At 39.8% G+C, this 23,566-nt stretch overlaps 1 protein-coding gene across 1 annotated transcript; it reads right to left on the bottom strand.

Moving 5' to 3' along the window:
- Window positions 1-2,569: 2,569 nt before the first annotated feature.
- On the bottom strand, window positions 2,570-12,518 carry LOC132977946 (CUB and zona pellucida-like domain-containing protein 1). The gene is made up of 13 exons (XM_061042919.1): window positions 12,360-12,518; window positions 11,200-11,405; window positions 9,777-9,917; window positions 8,554-8,692; window positions 8,234-8,465; window positions 7,552-7,693; window positions 7,321-7,464; window positions 6,669-6,727; window positions 5,187-5,377; window positions 4,696-5,099; window positions 3,372-3,471; window positions 2,967-3,156; window positions 2,570-2,863 (listed from the first exon to the last, which is right to left on the bottom strand). The coding sequence occupies exons 1-13, from the start codon at window positions 12,480-12,482 to the stop codon at window positions 2,727-2,729; spliced, it is 2,208 nt and encodes a 735-aa protein (XP_060898902.1). The 5' UTR covers window positions 12,483-12,518; the 3' UTR covers window positions 2,570-2,726.
- Window positions 12,519-23,566: the final 11,048 nt, after the last annotated feature.

The raw sequence follows: 23,566 nt of genomic DNA, 5'->3' as shown, positions 1-23,566 counted from the left end.
CTAAAGCCTCTGAAACAATGTGGTCTTTTTTGGCTTTTCAGAAACCAATGGAAGATTCAAGTCACGGTGGCCTTGTCCTTTATCTATATAGTTTGTGGTCCTACTACACTATGACAAGTCGCCTCTTTCAATCATTTCTGGAAGTTTTACGCCATTGTGTAACATGTCACTTCATGCACCTTCAAGTATAAAGATGTAAACTGAAGCTAAAACTGAGAAGAAATCCAAGCTGTGATTGTTCACAGCTTTTGAATAAAAGGCAGCTTTTGCCTACAAGGCTGCTGCAGACATGATCTCCTGATATGTTTAACTGATAATAATGTGGTTGATTCTTATAAATGCAATCTATAAATCAAATAAATAACTGGCCCACTGTGCAAAAAAAAAAAAAGGGAGGCAGCTGTGTTAGGCATGGTCTACTAACACAAATATTCAAACATACATTGTTTTTGATCACCAGGATAAAGAAAGAAAAAACACCCACTCATCTGACCGGTTTGTTCACTTAGAAGGTGCTCCATTTAATCTCAGAACTTGACACTGGTTTGTTTTCCATTTATGTGCTCCAGTGTTTCCCGGAATACTTGGGCATCTTTCTTTAACTACATCAATAGACTGCAACAGGCTGATAGAAAACCCAAATGTGCCATACTTTTTTACATATTTTAATATTACGTTTATATCAAACGTGTTTTTGTGCTCTACATTACTTTAGCAGGCTGAGATGACGTTGCTATTGTTAAGTTAGCTGTAGACACGGTGAGTGGGAACGGAGTAAAGTTGAACCGACCATTTGACCGGATCATGTGTGTTCCCGACTCGGTCCGTACCTAATATGTGCAGTCTTTGGTCTGTACGGATCACGGATCAACTTTGTGCTGTTGCACTTAAAGTAAAAAAGTGCGTGTGTTGGCTGGCGCTCCAGTGTGTGTGCGCATTTGTGCAGCAATGTACTGTATGTTGGTGTAGCTCAGCGTGCCCCGCGATGCTCACAGTCATGACAGCAGAGAGAGGAGCAAATCCTTGTACTGGTGATGTTCAACCAGCATGTCTATAAATGTAACCCGAACGCAACATACAAAACATGCAGGCTGACTCAAAACGCCTGCTGCTGTCCAATCCCAGTGCCTTTTCAGTCTCATTCTCACACAAACTTGTTTGTTCCCGTAAGTAAGAGATTATCATCGACCTGTGTTACATTCATACCTGCCACATTCTTGTATTTTAAACAGGTAAATTCTGGGTAGCAGCTAATGCTCGAGCAGAGGCGGGGCAGTTTGGGTCTGGCCTTAAAAAACATATTTGAGGAACGTATGTCAAGTGATGTCAAGTCAAAGTTTGTTTTAAAACAACCTCAACAGACCAAAGTGCTGGAAAGGTTTAAAACACAATATGAAGGATGAATGTGAATAAAATGAACAGTAAAATAAATAAAAAACACAAATAGGAGCAAAATAAAATGTAAGCACAGTGGTCAAGATCAGCTCTTTTCTGTTGAGACTGTTAAGGTAAGACAAAGACCTATTTTCCTCCAAAGGTATTTCAGAGAGTCATTCATGAAGCAGTTGCAGTTGTCTTCTTATTGGGAAGAGACGACATGACATGACTCACTCCTGTACTGGCTTCTCTCTACTGGCTTCCTGTCAGCTTCAGGTTCCACTTTAAGATTTTATTACCTGTTTTTAATACTTTAACGTTTGTATCTTTTTATTTGTCAGAGCCCCACAGTCAACACAGAGTTGATTTCAGGATTTTGAGTCAGCACAGCACCTTATGTGTCACCTTATAAGTCAGCACAGCACTGAGACTGCACCAGTAAAAGTAAGAAATTGTGCTAATATTCAAATCAAAAGGAACTGGAACCTATGTGCAGAACTAATACAAATCATTTTTCAAACAAAAAGACCAAAAGGCAATAACACAAAAGCTTACTTTTTCCAGATCAAAAAAACAAAGCCCAACTGAAGTCCACTAACATATACAAGAGGAGAAAAAACTGAGGAAACACTAGGAATATATGGACAACAGGGACATTCTGACGATGAACTGACACAGAAGGTAAAGCATAAAGACACTAAATAAACCTGGAGTGATGGGACACAGGTGTGACAAACACGACGGAGGTGAAACTGATGAGGGAGAGACATACATGTGTGAGGAAATAGTTTTATTATTGATTATCATCATGATCAATCATTCTAAATATCGGAATTTCTTCCATGGATCACCTATTGAATTCAAAAGTTGTAGACCGTACCAGGGGTTCCCAAACTTTTCAGCTCGTGACCCCCAATATAACGGTGCTATAGACTGGGGACCCCCATTGTCCCTGAAGTTGGTTAAAACATTTAACATTGCACACAGCCACACACACTATAAGTCATATCCAAACATTGGCATTAGAACACCACACAATAGCCCAAACACCATCATACTATTTTTGTAATTTGTTGTAAGCAACTACTTATTTGTATGTATTTTCATAATAATGGGTAAAATATGCAATTTTAAACCATTTTCCATTTTGAGAAGTTTTTGGAAAGAATCTTGCGACCCCCAGATTGGGAACCAGTGGACTATACCATGTGGCGGAATGAGTATCAGTAAAAAATTACTTATTTTTGAAGTGTACATAATAAGACACAACAAGACCCCATATCCCTTACCAGAAAAAATCCCAATAACTATATTCCTGTGTAATTAATAGAGATGCACATGCAGCTGTCTTAATCCTCAAATGTGGGCAGAGGCTGGTATTTGACCCTTGATATTTTGGCTTTGTACACAGCCACTCCACTGATCATGCCAACGGCTGCAACAAGACATCCAGCGATGAAAACCAGGTTCAGATTCAGGTTCATCACTGGAGGAAAAAAGTGAAAGATTTTATTTTGACCTCATCAAAGTGTACCTGGGTTTGAAAAATTTAAGGTGTGCTGTAAACAAAGCAAGTCCTGTTTTCTTACCTGGGCTTTCTGCTCTCTCTGCTGACCTCCTCATGCGCAGGGGACCCTGGGAGACAAAGTGGGATGAAGTCTGGCTGACAGTCTCTCTCTTACGCCTGTTAGCGCCTTGATTCATTGTCTTGCATCCCTGTGAGCACCTGGTGTTGGGTTCTCCTGCCTGACACATCAGGACTGAGCAGCTGATGTACACCTGAATACAACAAGACATGCTGTCATTATGAGGGCAGAAAAACTGTTTTAACAGGTTACCTGAGAAGAAGACACAAAAAGAAAACTCTTATGGTCCCTTATCTGCTTAACGTTGCTTGGGACACTTACTTAGCCTGATTCCACATTTTATAAAACCAATAATAATACATGTTCAATTTATGTGGGACAATTATTACATAAAAATGCATTCGTCACCTGGTTATGTAATCCAATGAATTTGAAGGCCTCCATGCTGAACTTGAACTGTCTCTGGTGGTCAGGGGAGTGGATGATAACAGTCGAGTCCATTACGCACCTATTGAGAGTAAATAATTAACATTATAATATAACCTTTCTAATATTTTTTTATCAGGAAATGGAAGCCCTTACAGGCACATATTATCATTGTCTCTGTCATGGAAATACTGGAAAAAAGGTTAAATAACAAAGATGGCAATGAATGAGTACAGCCAGAACAGTTGAGAGCATGAATGAAAAAAAAAGACATATTTTTTGTGTCCTTTTTGTGTAATGTCAAATGTTGTCTTTAACTAACAATGATCGACATTTTTTGGGGAGGTGACAGTGACTTTTTTTCCTGGTTCCTATCCAGGATTTCAATTTAGGGTTCATTGTCCTCTGCAAGAAATATAACGCCAAATTACTCTGGAAGGTTTAGTGAATGTGACTTAGTAGTACTGCATACTAGACAAGTACTTAGTAGGTCTGCGCAGTTAATCGCGATTATATCGTTATGGAGTCTGTAAGCAATGCTTTGTTACTCAGCATGTGTACATTTTTACATGCTGGATGTTGACCTGGGTATAATGGTCATGCCTTCACACCATTTTGATGCAGTCAGATTAAGTTAAAGGTAGTTATCATGTACTGTCAGATCAATTGATGCTAATTAAGTTGTGAAAAAAAGTATCTATTAAATTCAAGAGGGATGTGTTTCAAACACAGGTATTGTGTAAATCATTAAGAACATCAGATAGAAATCAAAACTATGCTTTATAGTTAACATGCACTCTTTATCTTTTGTTTGTTTATCACAATTATTATCATTATTTGAACTTAGAACAATATTATGCACATTCTTCTCAGTGTGCAGGCTTAGTACTTAAAGGCACTTGGTATATCCTGTGCCATCTGTGTATGAAAATGTGTGTTGATGAGTAAATGACATGTAGTGTTAAGCGCTTTGAGTGGTCGAAAGACTATAGAAGCATTTTATAGACCAATTACCTATTTGGTCCCTCAGTGTAGTGTATTTGTATTTTCAAAATTACCTAAAAGGCCTTGGGAGAATATTCCATTGTAATTCTTTGAATTCGGGCAGTCATATTGCATTGGTGAGTGGAGAGGAAACATACAAATATAAAATGTCCACCTATCCATCCATTGTCTTAAAAAGATGGAGAGATGGAGCCCATTATATCTCTGGGAAACTTAGTCACAAATGGCATGTAAAGTCAAACAACTCTTTTTAAATTCCGTGTTGAATCCTGTTTCTAGTCGGGGTCATAAGCACACTTACCCATTCTGGATGATAGGGTAGACTGGCATGTAGTTGGGGTTGTCATACGGTGCAGCGCTGCAGGACTCCACAAACAGCTCGGTGTTGTTGAGTGAAGACGTGGCCTCGATCTGCATGTAGATGCGGCTCCCTAAGTCGTACTCCAGAGGGTAATAGTGCGGGTCGATCATGGTCTGGAACTGAACGTTGGGATAGAACTCAAACTGGTACGTGAACTTGCCGAAGCCTTTCTCCCACACAGTGGTTACATTCCTGTGTGATGTGAAGCTCTGAGTCACGTTCCCTCGTTTGGGATACTGACAGTAGAACTGAACCTCCAGCAGGTTTTTTCTGGTGATCAGGTTGTTGCTGTTGTTCTCAAACGTGGTGATTACATTCTTGAACTTAAGGAATTCCTCATCTTCCTGCAGAGTTAGAGGTTGTATATTCAGTTGCTGTTTATGAGAAAGAAAAGCAACATCTAACAAATGAAGCATATGACTCTGTATTACCTCGATCTGGGTGCCACAAGAGTTGAGAGGGATGATGCCGATGACATGAGTGCTGTTGGAATGAGTCTTCAGGCTGCAGAGGACGTTTGAGGGGTCAGTGAGCCGTAAATCATCCTCGCTGAGTCGGGGGAATGAAGATTTCTCAATCTCCACTCTCATGGTGGACTGACTGCAGATCACATTGGCTTCAACTTGAACAAGAAATAGAAATGCATTCTTTTCATTTAATTAAAGCATATGAATTAAGCTGCGAACTGTAGTTTAACAAAGTGTTAGGCATTTGTTATAAATAGCCTCAATAGACTCACCTTGCTTCTTTCCAACGGGCCTAGTTGTATTCTCATGTTTTTGTTTCCTGTTCACTTTCATGGGTCTAGTTTTAAGTGTGTCTTGTTTTACTTTGTTGTTCTTGCCTTTTTGTATCACCTCCAATGTTACTTTATGTGGTTTCCCTACCTTTTTGATTGCCCCCATTGTTCTCAGCTGTGTCTTGTTAGTCTCACCTGTGTTTGATTGCCCCCTGTATTTAGTCTCTTACCTGCTGAGTCAGTTCAAACGTCTGTCTACTCATGTTCTATGCTGTTTCCTCATGGTTCCTTGTTTCACCAATTTCATAGATTTTTTTGTTTGGACAATTTTTGGTGAGAGAATGAACTGACCAAAATGGACCCAGCAGATTTTTATGATTTTGAGTCTTCTTAATCTCCCTTGTCTGGAACCCCGACTTGCCATGGTCACTGGGGCTCACGGATACAGCGCTTCAGTTGCCTTTGTACTTGACCTGGCCTGTGGACAAGCCTCCCGTCTTCCCAGAGCCTTGACCTCCTGGCTTTCCAGAGCTGCCTGCTGCCTGTCCTTGCAGAGCTCCTTCTGCCCCATGTTTTCCGACAGAGCTTTGTTTGCCCCCTTTACTCAGCTGAGCGCTTTAAACCCCCTGTTGCAGAGAGGGAGGTACACCCAGGTTCCACCTTGATTCCTGGTTCCTCCTAGGTGGTCCTGTGGGTGCCTGGCTGTCCTGGTTCCTCCTCTCACTGGTCCAATGTCTTCGACCCAGAGGACCAATGTTTCTGGTACCATGTCTGAGGTCCTAACTTTGCCTGTTCCTGAGTTTGCCGGGTAAGCCTTTGGAACTGCTCAACGTACCTGGTCGGCCTCTCGGTCTGCTCTGCTCGCCTGGTTGGACTCCCAGCTGCCCCTGGACCTGCTCTCTCCATTTTTGGTCGTTCGCCTTTGCTTTTGTTTTTCCTTGTTACTTTGGTATGTCTTCTATTCGATTTTTATTTGTATTATGATGGACTTTTGTTTGGAAATGTGAAAAAGTAAGCTTGGGCTGCTGCGATAAGGACAACAACCCCATAGCTATTTTTTTTTTACTGTAATGTATAAGATGCTTGAAGCCAATACTTTAACAAAGCTTTAGGCATGTGGAAATGGCCTTAACCTACTACGAAATGTTTACGCTGAAGTTACAATTAGACTCACCTTGCTTCTTTCCAACGTCCACAACTACACACCTCATGTCTGACTGATAGACATAAGACCTGAAAATTATGAAAGAACACTTAATTAACTCTTTGTACCTGATTTTTCATCTGAGTCCTGCACTGATCAAAAGCGCCAACCCAAAACCATCACCAAGCTCTCCATCATGTTGTAGCTCCTGTTCTATCGCACCCCACTGATTGTATCATAACGTGTGACATCATACCTGAACAAATCGTAACATTCTTTATATTATCATTTGTATGGTATGGTATCCTCTTATCATATTTTGTCATCCTATAATTTCACATCCCATCATATGGTATATCATTTCACACTTTAAATGTTTTGTATTCTATTGCATCATATCATATGGGCGGCTGTGGCTCAGTTGGTAGAGTCGTCACCTCTCGACCAAAAGGTTGAGGGTTCGATCCCCAGCTGAGCAACATGTCTGATGTGTCCTTGGGCAAGACACTTAACCCGCATTGCTGAATGGATTAGTGTTGTACGTCGCTTTGGATAAAAGCGTCTGATAAGTGAATTGTAACATCAGGGCGTATCATTTCTAAAAATATATGAACATTTGTTTAAAATGATGAATATGCCCTCTAATACAGTCATTAAAAGTAAATAAGCTGAACACACTTACCCGCTCACTGATTCTACAGCAAAGCAGATGACGTAATGATTTCCCAGGTGGTCTGAAGTTGGTGTCCATGTAATGACAAACTCGTTATGGGTGGTCCTATGCTTTGTGGTATTCAGTGGCCCGCTGAAGATGATGTCCTGTATTCTGCATGAAAACAAAGAATTCAAACATTCCCAGGTTTTTTTTACGTGTCAATATGATGAGAATGTTTTGCTGCGTAGTTTCACTTACTTTGAAAATGACGATTGTGCTTTGACTCTGATCTCCACCTCCATGTTGACCTCTGCATGAATGTGTGCTCCGTTTTCAGGTGTTGGGCTTACAAACTCAGGCAAGTATTGTCCTGGCTGACATGAGGGAACGGGTTTGTCCACTGGAGAAAAAGGAGAAAAGATGGTTGTTTATTTAATAGCAGAGCTGGGCAAACGTCCGTTAACCCTTAATCATAGCTGTTAATTTTCTTATCAATGAGTTAAGACGGATGGCTGATAACCTGAGAGAAAGCATAGAGCCTGTACTTTAGAGAGCTCATTGAAAAAGCAGGCTAAACGTTTGTCTCTGCTTGGGACGCTTTTATTGTACTGCTTGACCTATATGAAGGTACTTTCTCCTAACAAGCTCTCAGATTGTTAAAATGTCGTACTGTTCTTTGAAAAATTGAAACACTATTTTCTAATGTTCGTTTTTGTTATTAATGGGGGAGAGTAGTCAAAGAATCCAAATAGTTTTTTTCTGTTACATTACTGTAATAATGGTTGCTATGTAATTTGTTATTGGACAGATCATCTATTTCTACTGTACACATTTGTTTTTAGTAAGTGAGTGGCAAAATAGGATTAGTAAGTTGTTTTTATTAAGTTATTCTTGAAAATCACAGTCAGACAATTATTTATACAAGTTAGATCTGACTTACCAAGGAAGGAGAAATGTAGGGGAAGTTTACTGAGAGAAGCTGGAGTGGTTTGAACTGCTGTTGTATTAAACTGTGCTCTCTTTTTCCTCATCAATGCTGGACTCTTGGAGGATTTAGATCCGTCGGAGTATCGAAGAGTGATGTGCCCTCGTGGAAAGTCCTCCACCACCATCTCAAACACGTAACTTTTGTAGTTATAACTGGCGCTGTTGTATTGTAACGTGCAGGAGTCCTAATAATGTGAACATTCAGGATTTAGGTGAAGCCCAGCATCAGTACAGTTTTGTACTACGAATAAGGATATGGCTTTTAAAACTAACCGGATTTAAGTGGAAGCCTGAAGGTTGGTCACATGTGCCGCATTCTGTATTTTTGTGTTTTCCGTAACGGCATCGAACTTTGTCACCGTCTGGATCAAAGGTAGTCAGCTTGTAGGTCCGTGTGCAGTTCTGAGGAACTCTTCAACAGACAGCACAAAAGAATAGTAACAGACTAATTTGCAAAAATGTAAAAGTAAAACATGGATTTCTGATACATGCAGGATCAAGAATAATTTTATTGTTGTTAATGATGAAAAGGATTCATTTTTCTTAGCTACGCATGGTTTTCTTTTTGTTTGTTCTGTGTACCACTAGGGGGCAACAGAAATTAGCTTTTTTCTATAAGTTTTGTTAAATCATCCCAGGTAGTAAAATCTTTTACATCTTTCTGACTGAAAAAAATATTGTAAACTCTGCATGTTTTCTGAACCATCGTAATTCATAAATCATTTTAAAGCTGACCTTTTTCATATAAGTATTTCATTTTTAAATTATTTGATTGCATTTGTTTAAATCTTTTTTTCATGAAGCAATCAGTGTAATTGTGGTAGTCTTTGTTTGCTTGTTGCTTGCAGCCCCTCCCTTCCTCATGTTTGTTGTTTGTTTTCCTCTGTTTGTCTCAACCCTCTGTTTCTCCTCCCCTGTGTGTCAGGTGTGTGTGAGTGCTGGTGAGCGTAGTTTTCGCCCCAGGCAGCCCAGGTGCAATCAATCATCCTCATCTCCTATCATCCTTCATCCACTCTGGTCCTTTCACCACTCGTCGCCTGAGTATACTATAATCCCTCTGTGGTATTTACCTCGTTTTGGCCTACTTCTCTGAGAATCGTTCGGTGTGAACTTTGAGTGTTTTTTGCTAACATCTACCTTTGTGCTTCTCTGCCTCAGTACCTGGTGTTTTGTGCTCGTACCTGCCCGCTTACCCGTGGAAGCCTCTACGTTGTGGATTTTGTTTTTTCGAGCTCCCAATGCACTTTTGGCATTGTGTTTTTTTGTTGCACATTAAAGACTGTTTGGATTGTGCCTCTGAGTCTGGAGTTTTGCTATTGGGTCGTACTCTCATGCCGAGTCATAACATTGCTATTGTGAACTGTCACTGCTAGATGGCTGCTACAGTTTGTGTTTTTATTTACTTTTGGAGTTGCCAGAAATAGCCATTTTCAACATATAACTATCAAAATAGATGAAAGGGCCTCAACCTTTCATGCTCAGAGCAGGGGACTCACCTTAGGACAGGTAGGATGGCGATGTCCGGTGATCTGTTGGGTTCTTTCGTGTCAGATCTGGTTCCCAAATCCACAGAAGTCAGAAGCCTCCAATTTGAAGCACCTGCATTACGCGCGGAAATCCAACAACAGCTAGCTGCCCTGGAAAGTGTGAGGAAAAACACTTCTTAAGTACTGTCTTTATTTCATGGATCAGTAGATAAGTATTTAGAGGCATTGCTGCTAGGCAGGACAGTCTGGTTTATAATGTCAGAACTATTGGTTGAAAATAGGGATGAGCATTTACAATATTCTAAACACTCAAATACTGCCAATATGTGTCCTCTTTTTTTTTTTTTTTTTTTACAATATTTTCCTCAGAAAAATAAAGTGACATAGATCAGAAATCAAAGTAACCATACTGAAATACATTTTATTTGTTGCAAACAACATATAAAATATGTGCTTATAACAACATATAACCGACGATGGAGCTAGCTTGATGCTACCTTATCTAACCTAGCTCGGACTGGAAGTTCATCACATGCCCCGTAGTCAAGTACATTGCTAACGGCATACTAACAGTCGGGTTAGTAAGCAGTAGGCAGTATTGCACTAAGTTGAAATATTAAAGCCTGTAACAAAACTGGCGCCGGCGCGCAAGTACTGAAATGATTCTATAATACAGCAACAATTAGGATAGGATAGGATAGGATAGGATAGGATAATACTTTATTGATCCCCAGAGGGGAAATTCGGGTGTTACAGCAGCACAGACAAGAAGCTCGAAAATACAAAATACACATTAAACAGAATAAATAAAAATAAAATAAAAAAAAAATAAAAATAGGAATAAAAAAAATAAAAAAAAAATAAAAAATAAAATAAAAAATAAAAAACAAGGGGTATATACAAGTACAAAATGAATGAATGAATGAATGAAGTTAGCAGGGGGGAATTGAGAATTGAGACAGTATTTACAGAGAATGACAAGATAAAGTGACTGTGATTAAAGTGACTCTGTGTGATAAATAGCAGCAAGATGCAGAGTGTAGTTATATAATATAATGTAGTATAATATAATATAATATAGTGCAGTATGACCAATATAGTGTAGTATAATGAAGTGTTATATAATACAGACTAGTATAATAATATAATAAATATATAGAATGTACAGTATATATGTATATATATATATATGGATGCTAAATTAGTACTTAAGTACCCATCACTTATTTTTCACTGTAATTATCTCCTTCTGTATATTGTCCAGAGGTTGCCACTATACAAGCACCTCACAGTTTTTACTGCTATTCACTTTCACATTCAATATTATTTACATTCTGGATTGTTTTTAATTTATCATGATGATTAAACTGGAATAAAAAATGACTAAGTACATATCCTGCAGCAACAATGCTTATATGATGAAAATGCTCACCTCAATTGAAAAGGTTTGTCACTGGAAATGTATCTCGTATCAACTGTTTCAGTTTCACACCAAAGTTTTTCGTTAGACGGAGCATTGGTGCTGTTGTCTATTACCCCATGCTGTCTATTGGCTTTAGAGCCACACTGACCCTGGTAACAAGACCAGTAGTGTGAGTAGGAACAGCGGTCGTAGGTGTCCCGGTTGTGAAAGTCCACCTGTGGAATAGAGCAATTCTGCGTTTTGAGATGGTTGTTCTTTTTTTTATATTAAATCAGAAAAAAACAACAACAAAAAACATTGAATATATCTTTGCAATGCAATTAATTTATAGAAGTCACTTTCTCACTTTCCGTCTTCAACATGTTATAACTACAACAACCACAGACACATTCGGCTGAAAGTTGTGATGTGGTGTGTGATGGTGGCGGCTGCACTCTCGGTAATGACAGCGTGTCGGCATTTTATACTGGTGTATAGGTCGCACCGGTGTATAAGATGCAGAAAACTTATTAGATTAAAAAATAGGCCTTTAACGTACGTCTTATACATTGAATTTCATGGTAAGCATTTTGGATTGACTATCAAATTAAAAGCATCTTTTAAGGTTTCAGTGGACTTGTTGAAGTAATGAAAGGAGAAATCAAAAACAGTTTGACCATTTAGCCAAAGAAATCCATATGATTTGACATCTAACCCAAAAATGTCCTCTTCTCAAACTTGATACTCTCTAAGTCATGTTCAATAATTCCCCAGCATTAACAAAAAATAACCTGAATATGTCTCAGGTTTCTACCCTTGAGAAGTGGTTGGTTGTCATAGAAATTAAATTAAAAATAAATTTTAAAATAGGCATTCATCTATATTTTGAAACATACAGCATGCGGTCAAAATTAGTATCAGGAGGGTGTTCATCTTTGCAAAAGTAATTCAAGTTTCAGTCTCTGTAATGTGACAACCACAGAACAGCTTCATCATCTAAAGCTTTATTTGTACTGCACTCATAAATGGGTGACAAAAAGAATGTAAAAAATAATTAAGGCAAGGTTGATTGAAAAGATAGTCAAAAGAAAAAAATACATAATACAGTTAGTAGATAGATATTTAAAACTCGTGAATTGGCACACGATCATTTATGCAAGTTGAATTTCATTGGAAGTTGTTTCACTTACAATATATTTCCCATCAGGGGTTTTTCCTCTGTAGGTGTAGGTCGCGGTTCCCCCCATGTGATGAGAGGCAGATGTCAGTGAGACCAGGAGCAGCTGCAGCAGGAGCACCAGTGTGAAGGCCATGATGCTCAGACTCGTCTCTGCCTCGGATCCTCTGAAGCTCACATCCACCTGCAGCTTTTTATACCTCTGCAGGCCTGACACAGGCGCTGCTGCAAGCTAAAAGGTGTGAACACTTTGTTGCAGAACAAAAAGCTGCCTTCAGAACTACAAGGATTTGATTCATTATTGTCAGCACTTTTTTTTTTTTTTTTTTAAATGCCTTGTTAAAAACATCTTCCAGTAAATGCTTGGCATGCTAAAGAAAAACATGTTTGGCAAGGCACTTGCTGTCTTCAGTCTCTGCTAGGAATGTAGACATGGCCAAGACGATCTGCTGAATTTCAAACTGAGCATCAGAATGGGGAACGAGGTGAATTTGGTGACTTCGAACGTGGCGTGGTTGTTGGTTCCAGATGGGCAAGTTTGAGTATTTCAGAAAGTGGTCTGAAAAAGAGAAAATATCCAGTGAGCAGCCGTTCTCTGGGCGAAAAATGCCTTGTTGATGACAGAGGTCAAGGTTAATATTGACCAAAATCTCTGAGGAATGTTTTCAACACCTTGTTGAATCTATTCCACGAAGAATTAAGACAGGTCTGACGGCCAAAGGGGGTCGATGAGTGTATATGCCTTTCAGAAGGCCTTACTCAGCTGAGTAGGTATCAGCTGACAACCTTCCCAGCACAAACCACATGCCACCTCCTAGCACATGGAAAGAGCACAACAAGACTGAGGTTTTTTTGAAATCGCCTACTGGATACTACTATTGCTGAAAAAAGCTGACAAATCTCAAGATCATGAGATTTGCATGATTTTGAGAATCAAAAAAAGATAATTGGTGTTATCTTCTTGTGGTTTGGTCTGATTGTGATTATTTCCCCTGTTACGATGGCCGTTGCTGTCCGTCATTTCAACCTCGGACATGGCGCTTTGCATTTTTGGAAACAAATCTGATGCACACTGTAGATTTTTTCAATATCAGTACACATACGGCGTATTGTTGGCAGACTGCCGATCTCTCTTTTGTTTGCATACTACATACTGCATTTTTACCAAATCAGTACCCGTCATCACAGGTAGTAGTGCCCAGGCCACTCCTGCTACCCTCTGAAACCCCTCATTCATATAAGTTAAAAGGGAAGCCTGCATTTAGCGGGCGCTGTATATTCAGTGTTTGGCTATAACGAAGCCCTGTTTAAAAGAGTCTGTATGGAGAATTTTACAGACTGCAGCAGGCCTTGTGATAACTTTATTATCATTAAGTTAATGATTGCTGATTAATTCAGACACAGTAAGAGTAAATGGAGAATATCAAAACCAAGCTGTTTGTCCAGGTCACATGCATTCCTGAACATAAAGACTCGGTCCGTAAGGATCACGTATTGTGTTCTGTTGCAGCTATAACTCTGACCCCTAGTGTTTAAAATGGATACTGCAGTCTAAATTCTAAACATTGTAGAGAGCTGTCTCCCCCCCTCCTCTCTAGAGTCGATGCTCACACAGGTCACCATGTGGTGGATACTGAAGCTTCAGTGTTTATCCAGCTCTGCATCAGTCTGTAAACCTTTCTGTGTTCTAACCTCTCTCCATTTTTCAAAAACATCTCCAATATTGATCCTAGTTTGAGCACGTTTCTGCTCGTGGAGCTTATTAGAAACATGCAGAGGCTTTTTAGGTCGGGTACAATCACTTCTATCTGAACCACTTTTCTTGCCCGCTTCCATCGCTGCAACACCTGTTGACCTGATAACTGCTCTCATATCTGGTATATCTGGTCGCAACATAGCATGTTTCCTTAATGTCTGATCATATAGTAAGGTCACTTTATCTTTTCACTCACTACACATCTCACTGATTGCTCCTTTGCAAGAAGTCCGAAAACTGTCCCAATTCCTCCCTGCCCACCGTTTTGTTTTACTCTGAAGTCGCGTCTGACAGCGAGAAATTTGATGCGGTTATGGTTTTGAGAGTCAAAACTCTCATTGTTGTTGAATAAATCTGTTAGTGTTTGGAGAGCAACTATGTGACCAAGACAGCACAACACACACCATAGGAACAAACTCCTTAATCAATGATTCTCATGTAGAGGTCTTTCATATTTTTAGAAAATCTTTTTATATTTTAAATATATTTTTGGTGTGGGCCAGGCTTTTCTATGATGTACATAATAAGACCCTATATTACATAGTTAGAGGGACTCATGTGGATTTGGGTTACCAGAGACTTAAATAGTATAATGCATTGGTTGTTAAGTGTTCAGTCCCGTTTTCTATTAAGAATAAAAAATATATTAGAATAGGTTCCTGGAGAGAGAGTTGAGTCTGAGCCAAAGTAAATTACTCGGCGGCAGGTTTGCTCTTTCAAAGCCAAGTAACAACAATAAAATCTACAAGGAAGAAACCACAGCTCTGTGAACATGGCAAGCAGTAATGCTTCTATTGTTTGACTGTAGTTTTAAAACTGACTTCTGACTAAGCATAGAGGCATGATTAATATCAATTCATGACAGGGTGCAAGATATGCACTTTCATAATACACACGAGTCAGAGAAATTAATGTTTTGTAAATTATTATGTTTCTTAATTGTAAAAGTTATTTTTTTTCCTTCCACCAAGGTATTCAGTTTGTTATGCCTAACTTTGGGTTAATGTATAGATGTATACATTTGAATATGAAAAAAGTTGCCCAAGATAAATCGTTCAATATTATTGCACATGCATTTATGCTTGAATTCTTAACAAAGTTACGTGCATCCCAATTATCCAGAATAGAATAGTTTAATCTTGTTTTTCAGTCATAATAAAAAGTGTTACCTTTGTTTCATCAAAACTCTTTAGCATTAGCATGTGCTACCAACAATCCATAGTGTCCCTGATTTCCTAGCACTGCTGCTGTTTCTTTAACATGTCTGTAAAATGTATCCAATATACAAAACCTGCAGGCTGACAGAAAACACCTGCTGCTGTGCAATCTCAGCGCCTTTTCATCCACACGTTGTAATTTTTACAGTCACACAAACTGTACCTTCAGATCTATCTTCCCGTAAATCAGAGATTATCATCGACCATGTCTGACATACCTGCCACATTCTTGTAATTAAAACAGAACAGTTCTGGGAAGCAGCTGATACTCTAGCAGAGCTAGTTGGATCAGTTGTCTCTTTGGCACTTGCAGCATTGGTCTTACCGTAACCTTCATATTTGAGGAACATATGTCAAGTTTAGTCAGGTCAAAGTTTATTTTAAAACAACCTCAACTGACAAAAGTGCTGGAAAGGTTTAAAACACAATATAATGGACGAATATGAATAAAATGAACAGTAAAATAAAATTAAAAAACAATAAATAGGAGCACAATAAAATGTCAAGCTCAATTTGTATCAAAAACCAAAGAAAATAGGTGTGTCTTAAGAAATTATTTAACATTTTAAATTGATTGAACAGTTCTGAAGTTAACATGTAAACTGTTGCACAGATTTGACTGAGTCGCGTCAGGTTTTCAGTCTCTCTCAAATTCCTTTGGTGGAAAATAGGGCTTTACCTTTCCTAACAGTCTCAAAACAATGGTCTTGACCACGGAGCGAATCTATTGGTCAAACTTGAAAAGCGTGTGATGCTAACTCCGAGGCAGACCCGAGGCTGACCAAAGCTCTGGAGACAATGACAGCAAATATTGCCGCTATGATGGATGAGAAGCTAGAAAAGATGGTACATGACATTAACGCCAATATCTCCCATAGTTTAAAAGAAGTCACCGACTGAGTTAATGAGGCGGAGCAGCAGATACTAGCTGTGGAAAACATGTCAACCGGCGCTGAGCAACGTCTGGTGGTTATGGAAAAAAAAGTACACGAGCTAACTGAACGGCTTAACGACTATGAAAATAGAGGTCGACATAAAAACTTAAGGATCATGGGCCTGCCGGAGAAGTTGGAGGTACTAACGTATCTCTTTTTATGGAATCCTGGATCCCAAAGGTCCTTCGCCTGGACACCAAAGCGTGCCGCGTCAAGCTGGAAAGGGCACACAGGCTCCCGGGTCCCGAGATGTCAAGGTTTCCTCGAGCCATGATAGTGAGGTTTCACAACTTCAGTGATCACCAAAGAGTGATGGATGCAGCCAGACATCTCAAGGACGTCCGACTCGACGGTACACGGATCCATTTCTTTCCTGATTTTTCTGCGGCGACACAGAAAAGACGACGCGAGTACGACCAAGTGAGGAAGAAGCTCCAGAACATAGACGGGGCCCGCTACGCCATGATCTACCCCGCTTCACTCAGGATCACGGTGAATAACACTGTTAAAACATTTAACTCTCCAGAGCAAGCCTCAGCATTTGTTGACACTCTGCAGATGACTTAAAATACACAAATGAAGCCAAAAAACGTTTTTCTTTTTATATATGGCGTGAGAGCAGTGCTCACATTTAAACATACCTGTCTGCCTGGAGGGCTTAAATCGGTCTCTTAAACATCTTAGGGGTATCCTGCCATACTGTGTTTTGTTAAGCTTTATGGGGGAGAATAGTTAACGCTCCTTAAAGCTTTTTATCTCAGGTACATTTATGTTATCTAAGTTGCTTATTTATATAGAAGCTTGAGGATGACAAAATAATGATGCGGCATGGTATATTTCTACATTGAAGACTTGGAGGCTTCAACCTAACTACAAATTATTTTAATGTTTTTTTTTGTGTAATTTTGAACTTGGCCATAGTCTCCCCTTATTTTCTTTGCTTACAAAAACATTTGTAAGATTCATTGCTGCCAACAGGAACTGTAATCTACCAATTATGCTTTTTCTTTACTAGTTTTCTGGCACATCTCCTTCTCTAGTATATCAATGATGTTGGCAATAATTCTTAGTGGTAGGAAGATTGATATACATAAATACATTTATGATTATTTACTGTGCCAGCTAAGGAAGGAAAAATAAATGCTTGCATTTAGAGTCAGACAAGGGGTCCTCCACCCAAAAGGAGATTTAAATCTCACTCTTTGCAGTCAGTTCTTAGGTTTAAAGGCCGTAATACGGCCTGTGAGGGACCTAGTAATAGTGTTTGTAAATAGTTTTGTTAAAAGGGCCATTGTTCTGTTGATTGTTCGTTATGCATTAAGTGTCACCAGAGTATTCTTTTTTTATGTGTTTGACAGCCACCATCGGACTTTGTTCTCCCTCAACCGTCGCCCGCTGACCAGCCTCCACCTTCAGACTGTGTTGTTCCATCCACTGCCCAATGCCCAGCCACCCCATCAAACTGTGTCGTTTCCACAACAACCGCCGTCCTCATTCTTGCCCAGCCTGCTCCGACCCCACCTCAGCAGCAAGGAAGTGTGGACAACAGGAATGCGGGGAATACAAAGGAGAACTCATTCCTGTATATGATCCCATATGCTCTTTTGTAAAGCGTCTCAAGAGAACACTTATGAATTGGCGGTATACAAATTGTGATTGATTGATTGATTTATTGATGTATTTATGTCACCTCTGAATACAATGATGAGTGTTATAGCCGTCTCTGGTTATGAATTTAAAAGCACATGTAAGCCTTATATAACCAACACACCTGCATAAAATGAAAGTGAAGGCAAACAGAGCTCATGTGACGCATGTTCAATTAGAGAAATGCTGACTGGAAAATTAAAGAAATGCAATTTGCAATATGTTATTTGATTCATGCCTTAACTGCTCATGTAAGAAAAATAGAAAACATGCCTCAGAGGCATGAAAGGCAGCACTTGTGCAGATTACTTAGAGCTATTTTTAACTGACAGCTATAATATGTAGGAATTTGCAGTTCTGCAGTTCGTTGAGTGCAACCGCACTGTCTTACGACACAGAAAGCCTCCCCCTGTTTTGTAAATCATATACATTTGTTAACAAGCAAAGGGTGTCAGAGCCAGCAAAGACGTGTAAACTGATTTACAAGGTTCAGTAAAATAACCAGATTTTGTGCAAAAAAAAACCACACTAATATGTGTCCCTAGTCCGTCTACAAAACCCCCCAATTTTAATAGAAAAGTCCATCCCCTCCATCTTTTGTCTGCTCCACTTTTCAGGAAATGTGTGCTCAAACAGGCCGTTTGGAGATTTTACCTTCATGACATCACAAAGGGCCTACTTCCCCCAGGTGGGTGACACTCCCACAGCTAGGTGTTTGTTCCGCCCCCTAAGTCTGCCTTCTCATTGTAAACAACAGGGCATGACACAAGAAAGCCTGATCCACATCCTTGTCCAGAGAGGGGCGTGGTCAGACACAGCTCATTTGCATTTAAAGCTACAGACACAGAAAAGCGGTGTTGTGTTATTTGTAGTAGTGTTGAAGCAGCTATGTCTTCTGTTTTTTCTGCTTGTCTGAGCTCCTCTTCAGATTATGGAATCAACTTTGATGTAACAGAACATATTTCTCTTGTTCCTGTTTTTGAAGAGTCTGAAGTTGAGTTTTTCTTTGTTATGTTTGAACGCATTGCCACAGTTTTGCGTTGGCCTAAGGATGTGTGGACAATGTTGCTACAGAGTAAATTAAAAGGTAAGGCCCTGGAGGTTTACTCTTGTCAATTGAGGACATCCTTGACTGTGACAAGGTTAAGGATGCCATTTTGAGTGTGTATGAGCTTGTACCTGAAGCCTTTAGACAGCGCTTCCTTAACCTGAGGAAGTCTCCTCACCAGACCTTTAATGAGTTTGCTATGGAGAAGAGGAAGCTCTTTGATAAATGGTGCAGAGCTAGAAAAGCCACTGACTTTACCTCATTGTGTGAATTAATGCTATTGGAGGAATTTAAAAAATGTGTTTCAGAGCAAACTATGGTTTACCTGGAAGAGCAGAAGGTAACTTCCTTACAGGAATCTGCCATCTTGGCAGAAGAGCTTGCCCTAATATACAGAAGCATATCCGCTGGTAACTGTGAAACACCTGTACATGCAGATGTTTTGTCAGATATTGACTCACAAAGCCAGCGATCTAGAGCTCATCACGTCTGAAGTCAGACAGGCAATGTTTTAACTGCCATAAAGTTGGTCACCTAGTCGCTGTCAGTCAAATGTCAGTTTCGGATATTAAAGTCCAAGGGTGTGAACAGGACCAAAAATGTTTCTCCTTGTGTTGAGTCCATGGCTCCTGTTGTGTGCGCAAAATCTGTTGTCTTAAACTGTGAAGTCTTTCCTAAAGATAGTGAAGAGCGGTCATCACCTGCTGGTGACCCTGAGAACTGTGCTTCAGGTGAGCCTGAAGGTGTGTCGGAGCAGCCGATATCTGCTCCTAAAGTGTCGCTGCCACTGAATCAGGAGGATCTCGGTGGACAGGAAAGTGTTTCTCCTCCAACTTTTTGTTCAGGTCCAGCCACACCCAACCTGAAGAAGAGGCAAAGGAGGAGCAGACAGAGATGTCCACCATGTTCTGCAAAGTGCCAGTATCTTTTGATCTTTTGACACTGTGGGATGTGTGTCTGGTTTGGCAGTAAGTTGTGTTGGTGAGCAAGGTGGTGGGTTTGATGGTTAGTAGTGTTGGATACATATTGAATCACAAGTCTGCAACTCTATAGATTCTGTTTGTTTCACTCTTTCCCCACTTTCTTTAGTTTTCTGTCACTGTCACATTGTGGTGTGTTACAGGTTGGCAGTGGTGTTCTTTATGTTGCTTCCACTAGATGATGTGTTTCACAAGGCACTTTGGGGAGTAACTTGACTGAAATATTACGTGGTAGATAATGTGTTGTTGGGCCTCAGCCAAGTGTGCTGGACAAAGGACTCAGGCCTGTATAGTTATTTTGGAGGGAACTATACAAAGGAGTCTTAGCCCAGCACCCCCCAACAGCAACTAACAAATAGGTGTGAAAAGTGGGGGGTGTCTGAATTCTCTATCCTCATTGGAAGAGGCCTGAGGTAAACCCCCAGAAGTTCCAATCCTTAAAGGAGTCATATTATGCTTTTTCTGGTTTTATATGCTCTTTAGTGTATTTTCCAAGTGTCCTGTGCATGTTTAGGCACATCTATTTGCAAAAATTAAAAGTCTGCGGAAATGCGGCTTCTCCTACGTCCTCCTGTTAGCTGTCGCATTAGCTGCATGTAACGCTCGGTTCTAGCCCCCCTCGAAAAAAGTTTGCCAGTGTGATGTCTTGTCAGTGTGATATCACTGATCTAAGCCCATTGGCTCGTTGTGGCAAGCCCAGCAGCTCATGTTGCACGCCCGTTAAACTTCTGTGGCACGCCCACGATATGCCGCAGGCTGTGGTAGCACAGTAGTGCTAAGGTCCTAATGCACGTTAGCTTGAGCAAAAAACAGACTTGGAAAGAAGTTTCAGCTCCTACTCTCTGTGGCAGCTATGGAGATTCTGATGCTTCTGGAAGTTCACAACCACAACATGTAAGTACGCTTCATTAATTGTGTTTTTAATTTGTTTGAAAACAACTTTTTAGCTGCTACGGATACATTAGTTCTGTGAAGGCTCTTTGTAGCTGAACTGTAAGCCTCGGCTAACATGCTAAGTAATGCAATTTTTCAAAATTTGAGCAGTACTAAACTATTTATCAACTTTCACCTAAAGCGGTTACAGGTATAGCATTGTTAACCACCCTCAGACATGTAAGTAAGTTTTAGGGGTCCTGATCAGCTTTTTATGGACTCAGAGCATTATTGGACTTTGCAAATGGCTGACATTGTTGTGGTTAGCCTCTCTCTACTCTGCTGTGTCCCCACTTCTGCATAAAACGGTTTTGTTACTTTGCATTTGTTTATTGGTGTGAGAAGCTTGAACGGTGCTAAAGTTCGGGTTTATGACTGTGGTTGGATACAGTCTAATTAATGTAAAATCTGCTTTGTTACAGTATCTGAGCTTTATAAGACTCTGCTAACTTCCCGGCTAACACTGTTGTTGTTGTCCTCTTTCTACTCTCTTATCCACCTCTGCGTGAAACTGCTTCGTTACGTGGTGATTTTTTATTGATGTAGTAAGCCGTACCATTGCTAAAGTATTGATAATTGATCTAAACAGCTCGGCCAGTACTCAGGTGGTGTTGTTTAATCATAGCACTGACTGCAAAAGAACGGGTTAACCCATATATATAACTCATATATATATAGGCTATTCAATAACACGAGAAACGTAAAGATGTGTGCAGCAGGCACTTTATTTTGAAAGATATGAGTGGTCTGATTATTTAGCTATGAACAAGAAGACAGTGCATTTCTGAATCACGTTAGATTGCCATGCTACTATTTTTGCTGTCTCTTTTTTCAGAGTACATACAGCAGACTACACAGACAACAAGCTCCAGTATCCCAACGAGTGTACCAAGGTTCCATGATGAGGTTGGGTGGCAGACAGACTCCCCACAAGTCTCAGAGACCACACAGACATACCTACCTCCAAAGGGGTCATAAGTCCACACACCGTTGGCCTGGGGTACACTAAGGGACAAGCAAACGTACGTACACACACCTAAAAAATTGTCCAACTGCTGAAATCTCATCAAGAATATCAGAACACTGTGATTTCATTACATCTTCAATCGATGAGCATATATTACACACATATTACATCTGAAAAGGCTGCAAAATAAATACCTACAACACTGAAACGTCGTGCTCATGCCTTCGTGGCAAGGGTTGTTGTGTTTGTTCCTCTCCGTTGTCAGATTGGTGAAGTTGAAAACCGGCAATTGCTGTTTGTATACCAGTGTTTTTGCTCCCTTCGGAGCCAAAGTCGCTGCATTCCCAATATGGTAAAAGGGGCGTGACATTTCCGAGAACCGTGCTGAAAAAGGAGAGGTCTTGGGATGCGCCTTTGCATTCGAAAAAAGTGTCTGTTTTCAGGAAAGACAGGAAAGAAATTATTAAAGAGTCTTTTGATACGTCGATTTCCAATTCAGATTAACCGGCTGGCCATCTCGATGAATCCAAACTAAGGAATTGGCGTTCAAAATTGAAGAGCAAAGACTCTAGAGAAGAAAGTTCAAAAACCTTGCTTGAGCCAGAAAGAATTGATGTTTCCAAAAATTGTGCGTGAAAAAGAAAGTTTGGCAGAGACTCGTCTCTACGGCACAAACTTAAAAGAAGTGATTCGGACCGAAGTCCAAAGAGAAGCGAGCAAGAGCTGAAGCTCTAAACTTCACAAACCAAAAACAAACAGAAAACTAACGATCTGAGCTGAGTGTGAACTCTTATCTGCTGCTGCCGAAGGAGGTTGGCCTGCATGAGAAGGGTCACTCCCATTCTGATCGGAGGACAATAGTTTAAACTAAACTGAGTTTACTGAATAAGATTAAGAATAAGAATCTACACATATATACGTCACCATACATTCATTTCGATATTATTTCTATCAGATCCACATTGATGTAGGTTCACGTCATATATTTAGACAAACATTTCTATCAGATTCATGTTGAGATGAAAATCACACCATCTGGGAACATCCTCAGTCAATCCCAGCCTGTAGGTGAACAAAAACATGTTATACAGTCAGCACTCTTAATAAGACATATTAATAAAGTAGGAAAATAAATTGGTGTCTTTAAATATCACTTCCTATAGTTAATATCAAAGAGTATGCTTTATATCACGTCTAAATGTATAGTTATGAAGGTTACGTGTTCATGGATATTCTAACACTAGATGGCAATAGCGCTCCACGTCAAATTCATATTAAAACTCATATAACTCTTATTCCTGTTCTGAAGATCAGATTTTGAGTTTAAAACATTACATTAATAAATGTTCAATTGATGCAGAATTGAACGCTGTGGTTTAATTCAGTTCTCCAGCAGTCCTTTAACAGATGGTCAATTTTACGACTTTGCAGAGACTGGTTTCGGTCACAGTTCGTGTCTTTGGGGTCAATTCGTAGATAGCAGTGTTCTGTCTCCGCTCGGTTGTTTATTCAAGGTGTTGTAAAAGTTCATAATATCCTGTCTGAGAGGGATACTTAAATCATTGATCAGTTCCTTTGTTCTTTAGTAAAATAAACCCAGATGCTAATCCACAGTCCTGAGTCCTGCAGGAAGAGAGGTTGTAAAACGTGGCTGCTGATAACGGCTACATTATTAATTATTAAGAATATTAGTAATTAAGTAACTAATTTGAGACTGATTCGAGTGATATTTTGGTT

Source organism: Labrus mixtus, chromosome 1 (assembly GCF_963584025.1).
Source record: "Labrus mixtus chromosome 1, fLabMix1.1, whole genome shotgun sequence".
Lineage (NCBI taxonomy): Eukaryota > Metazoa > Chordata > Actinopteri > Labriformes > Labridae > Labrus > Labrus mixtus.
The sequence above is the reverse complement of the archived record's forward strand: the minus strand, read 5'-3'. Positions and strand labels throughout refer to the sequence as shown.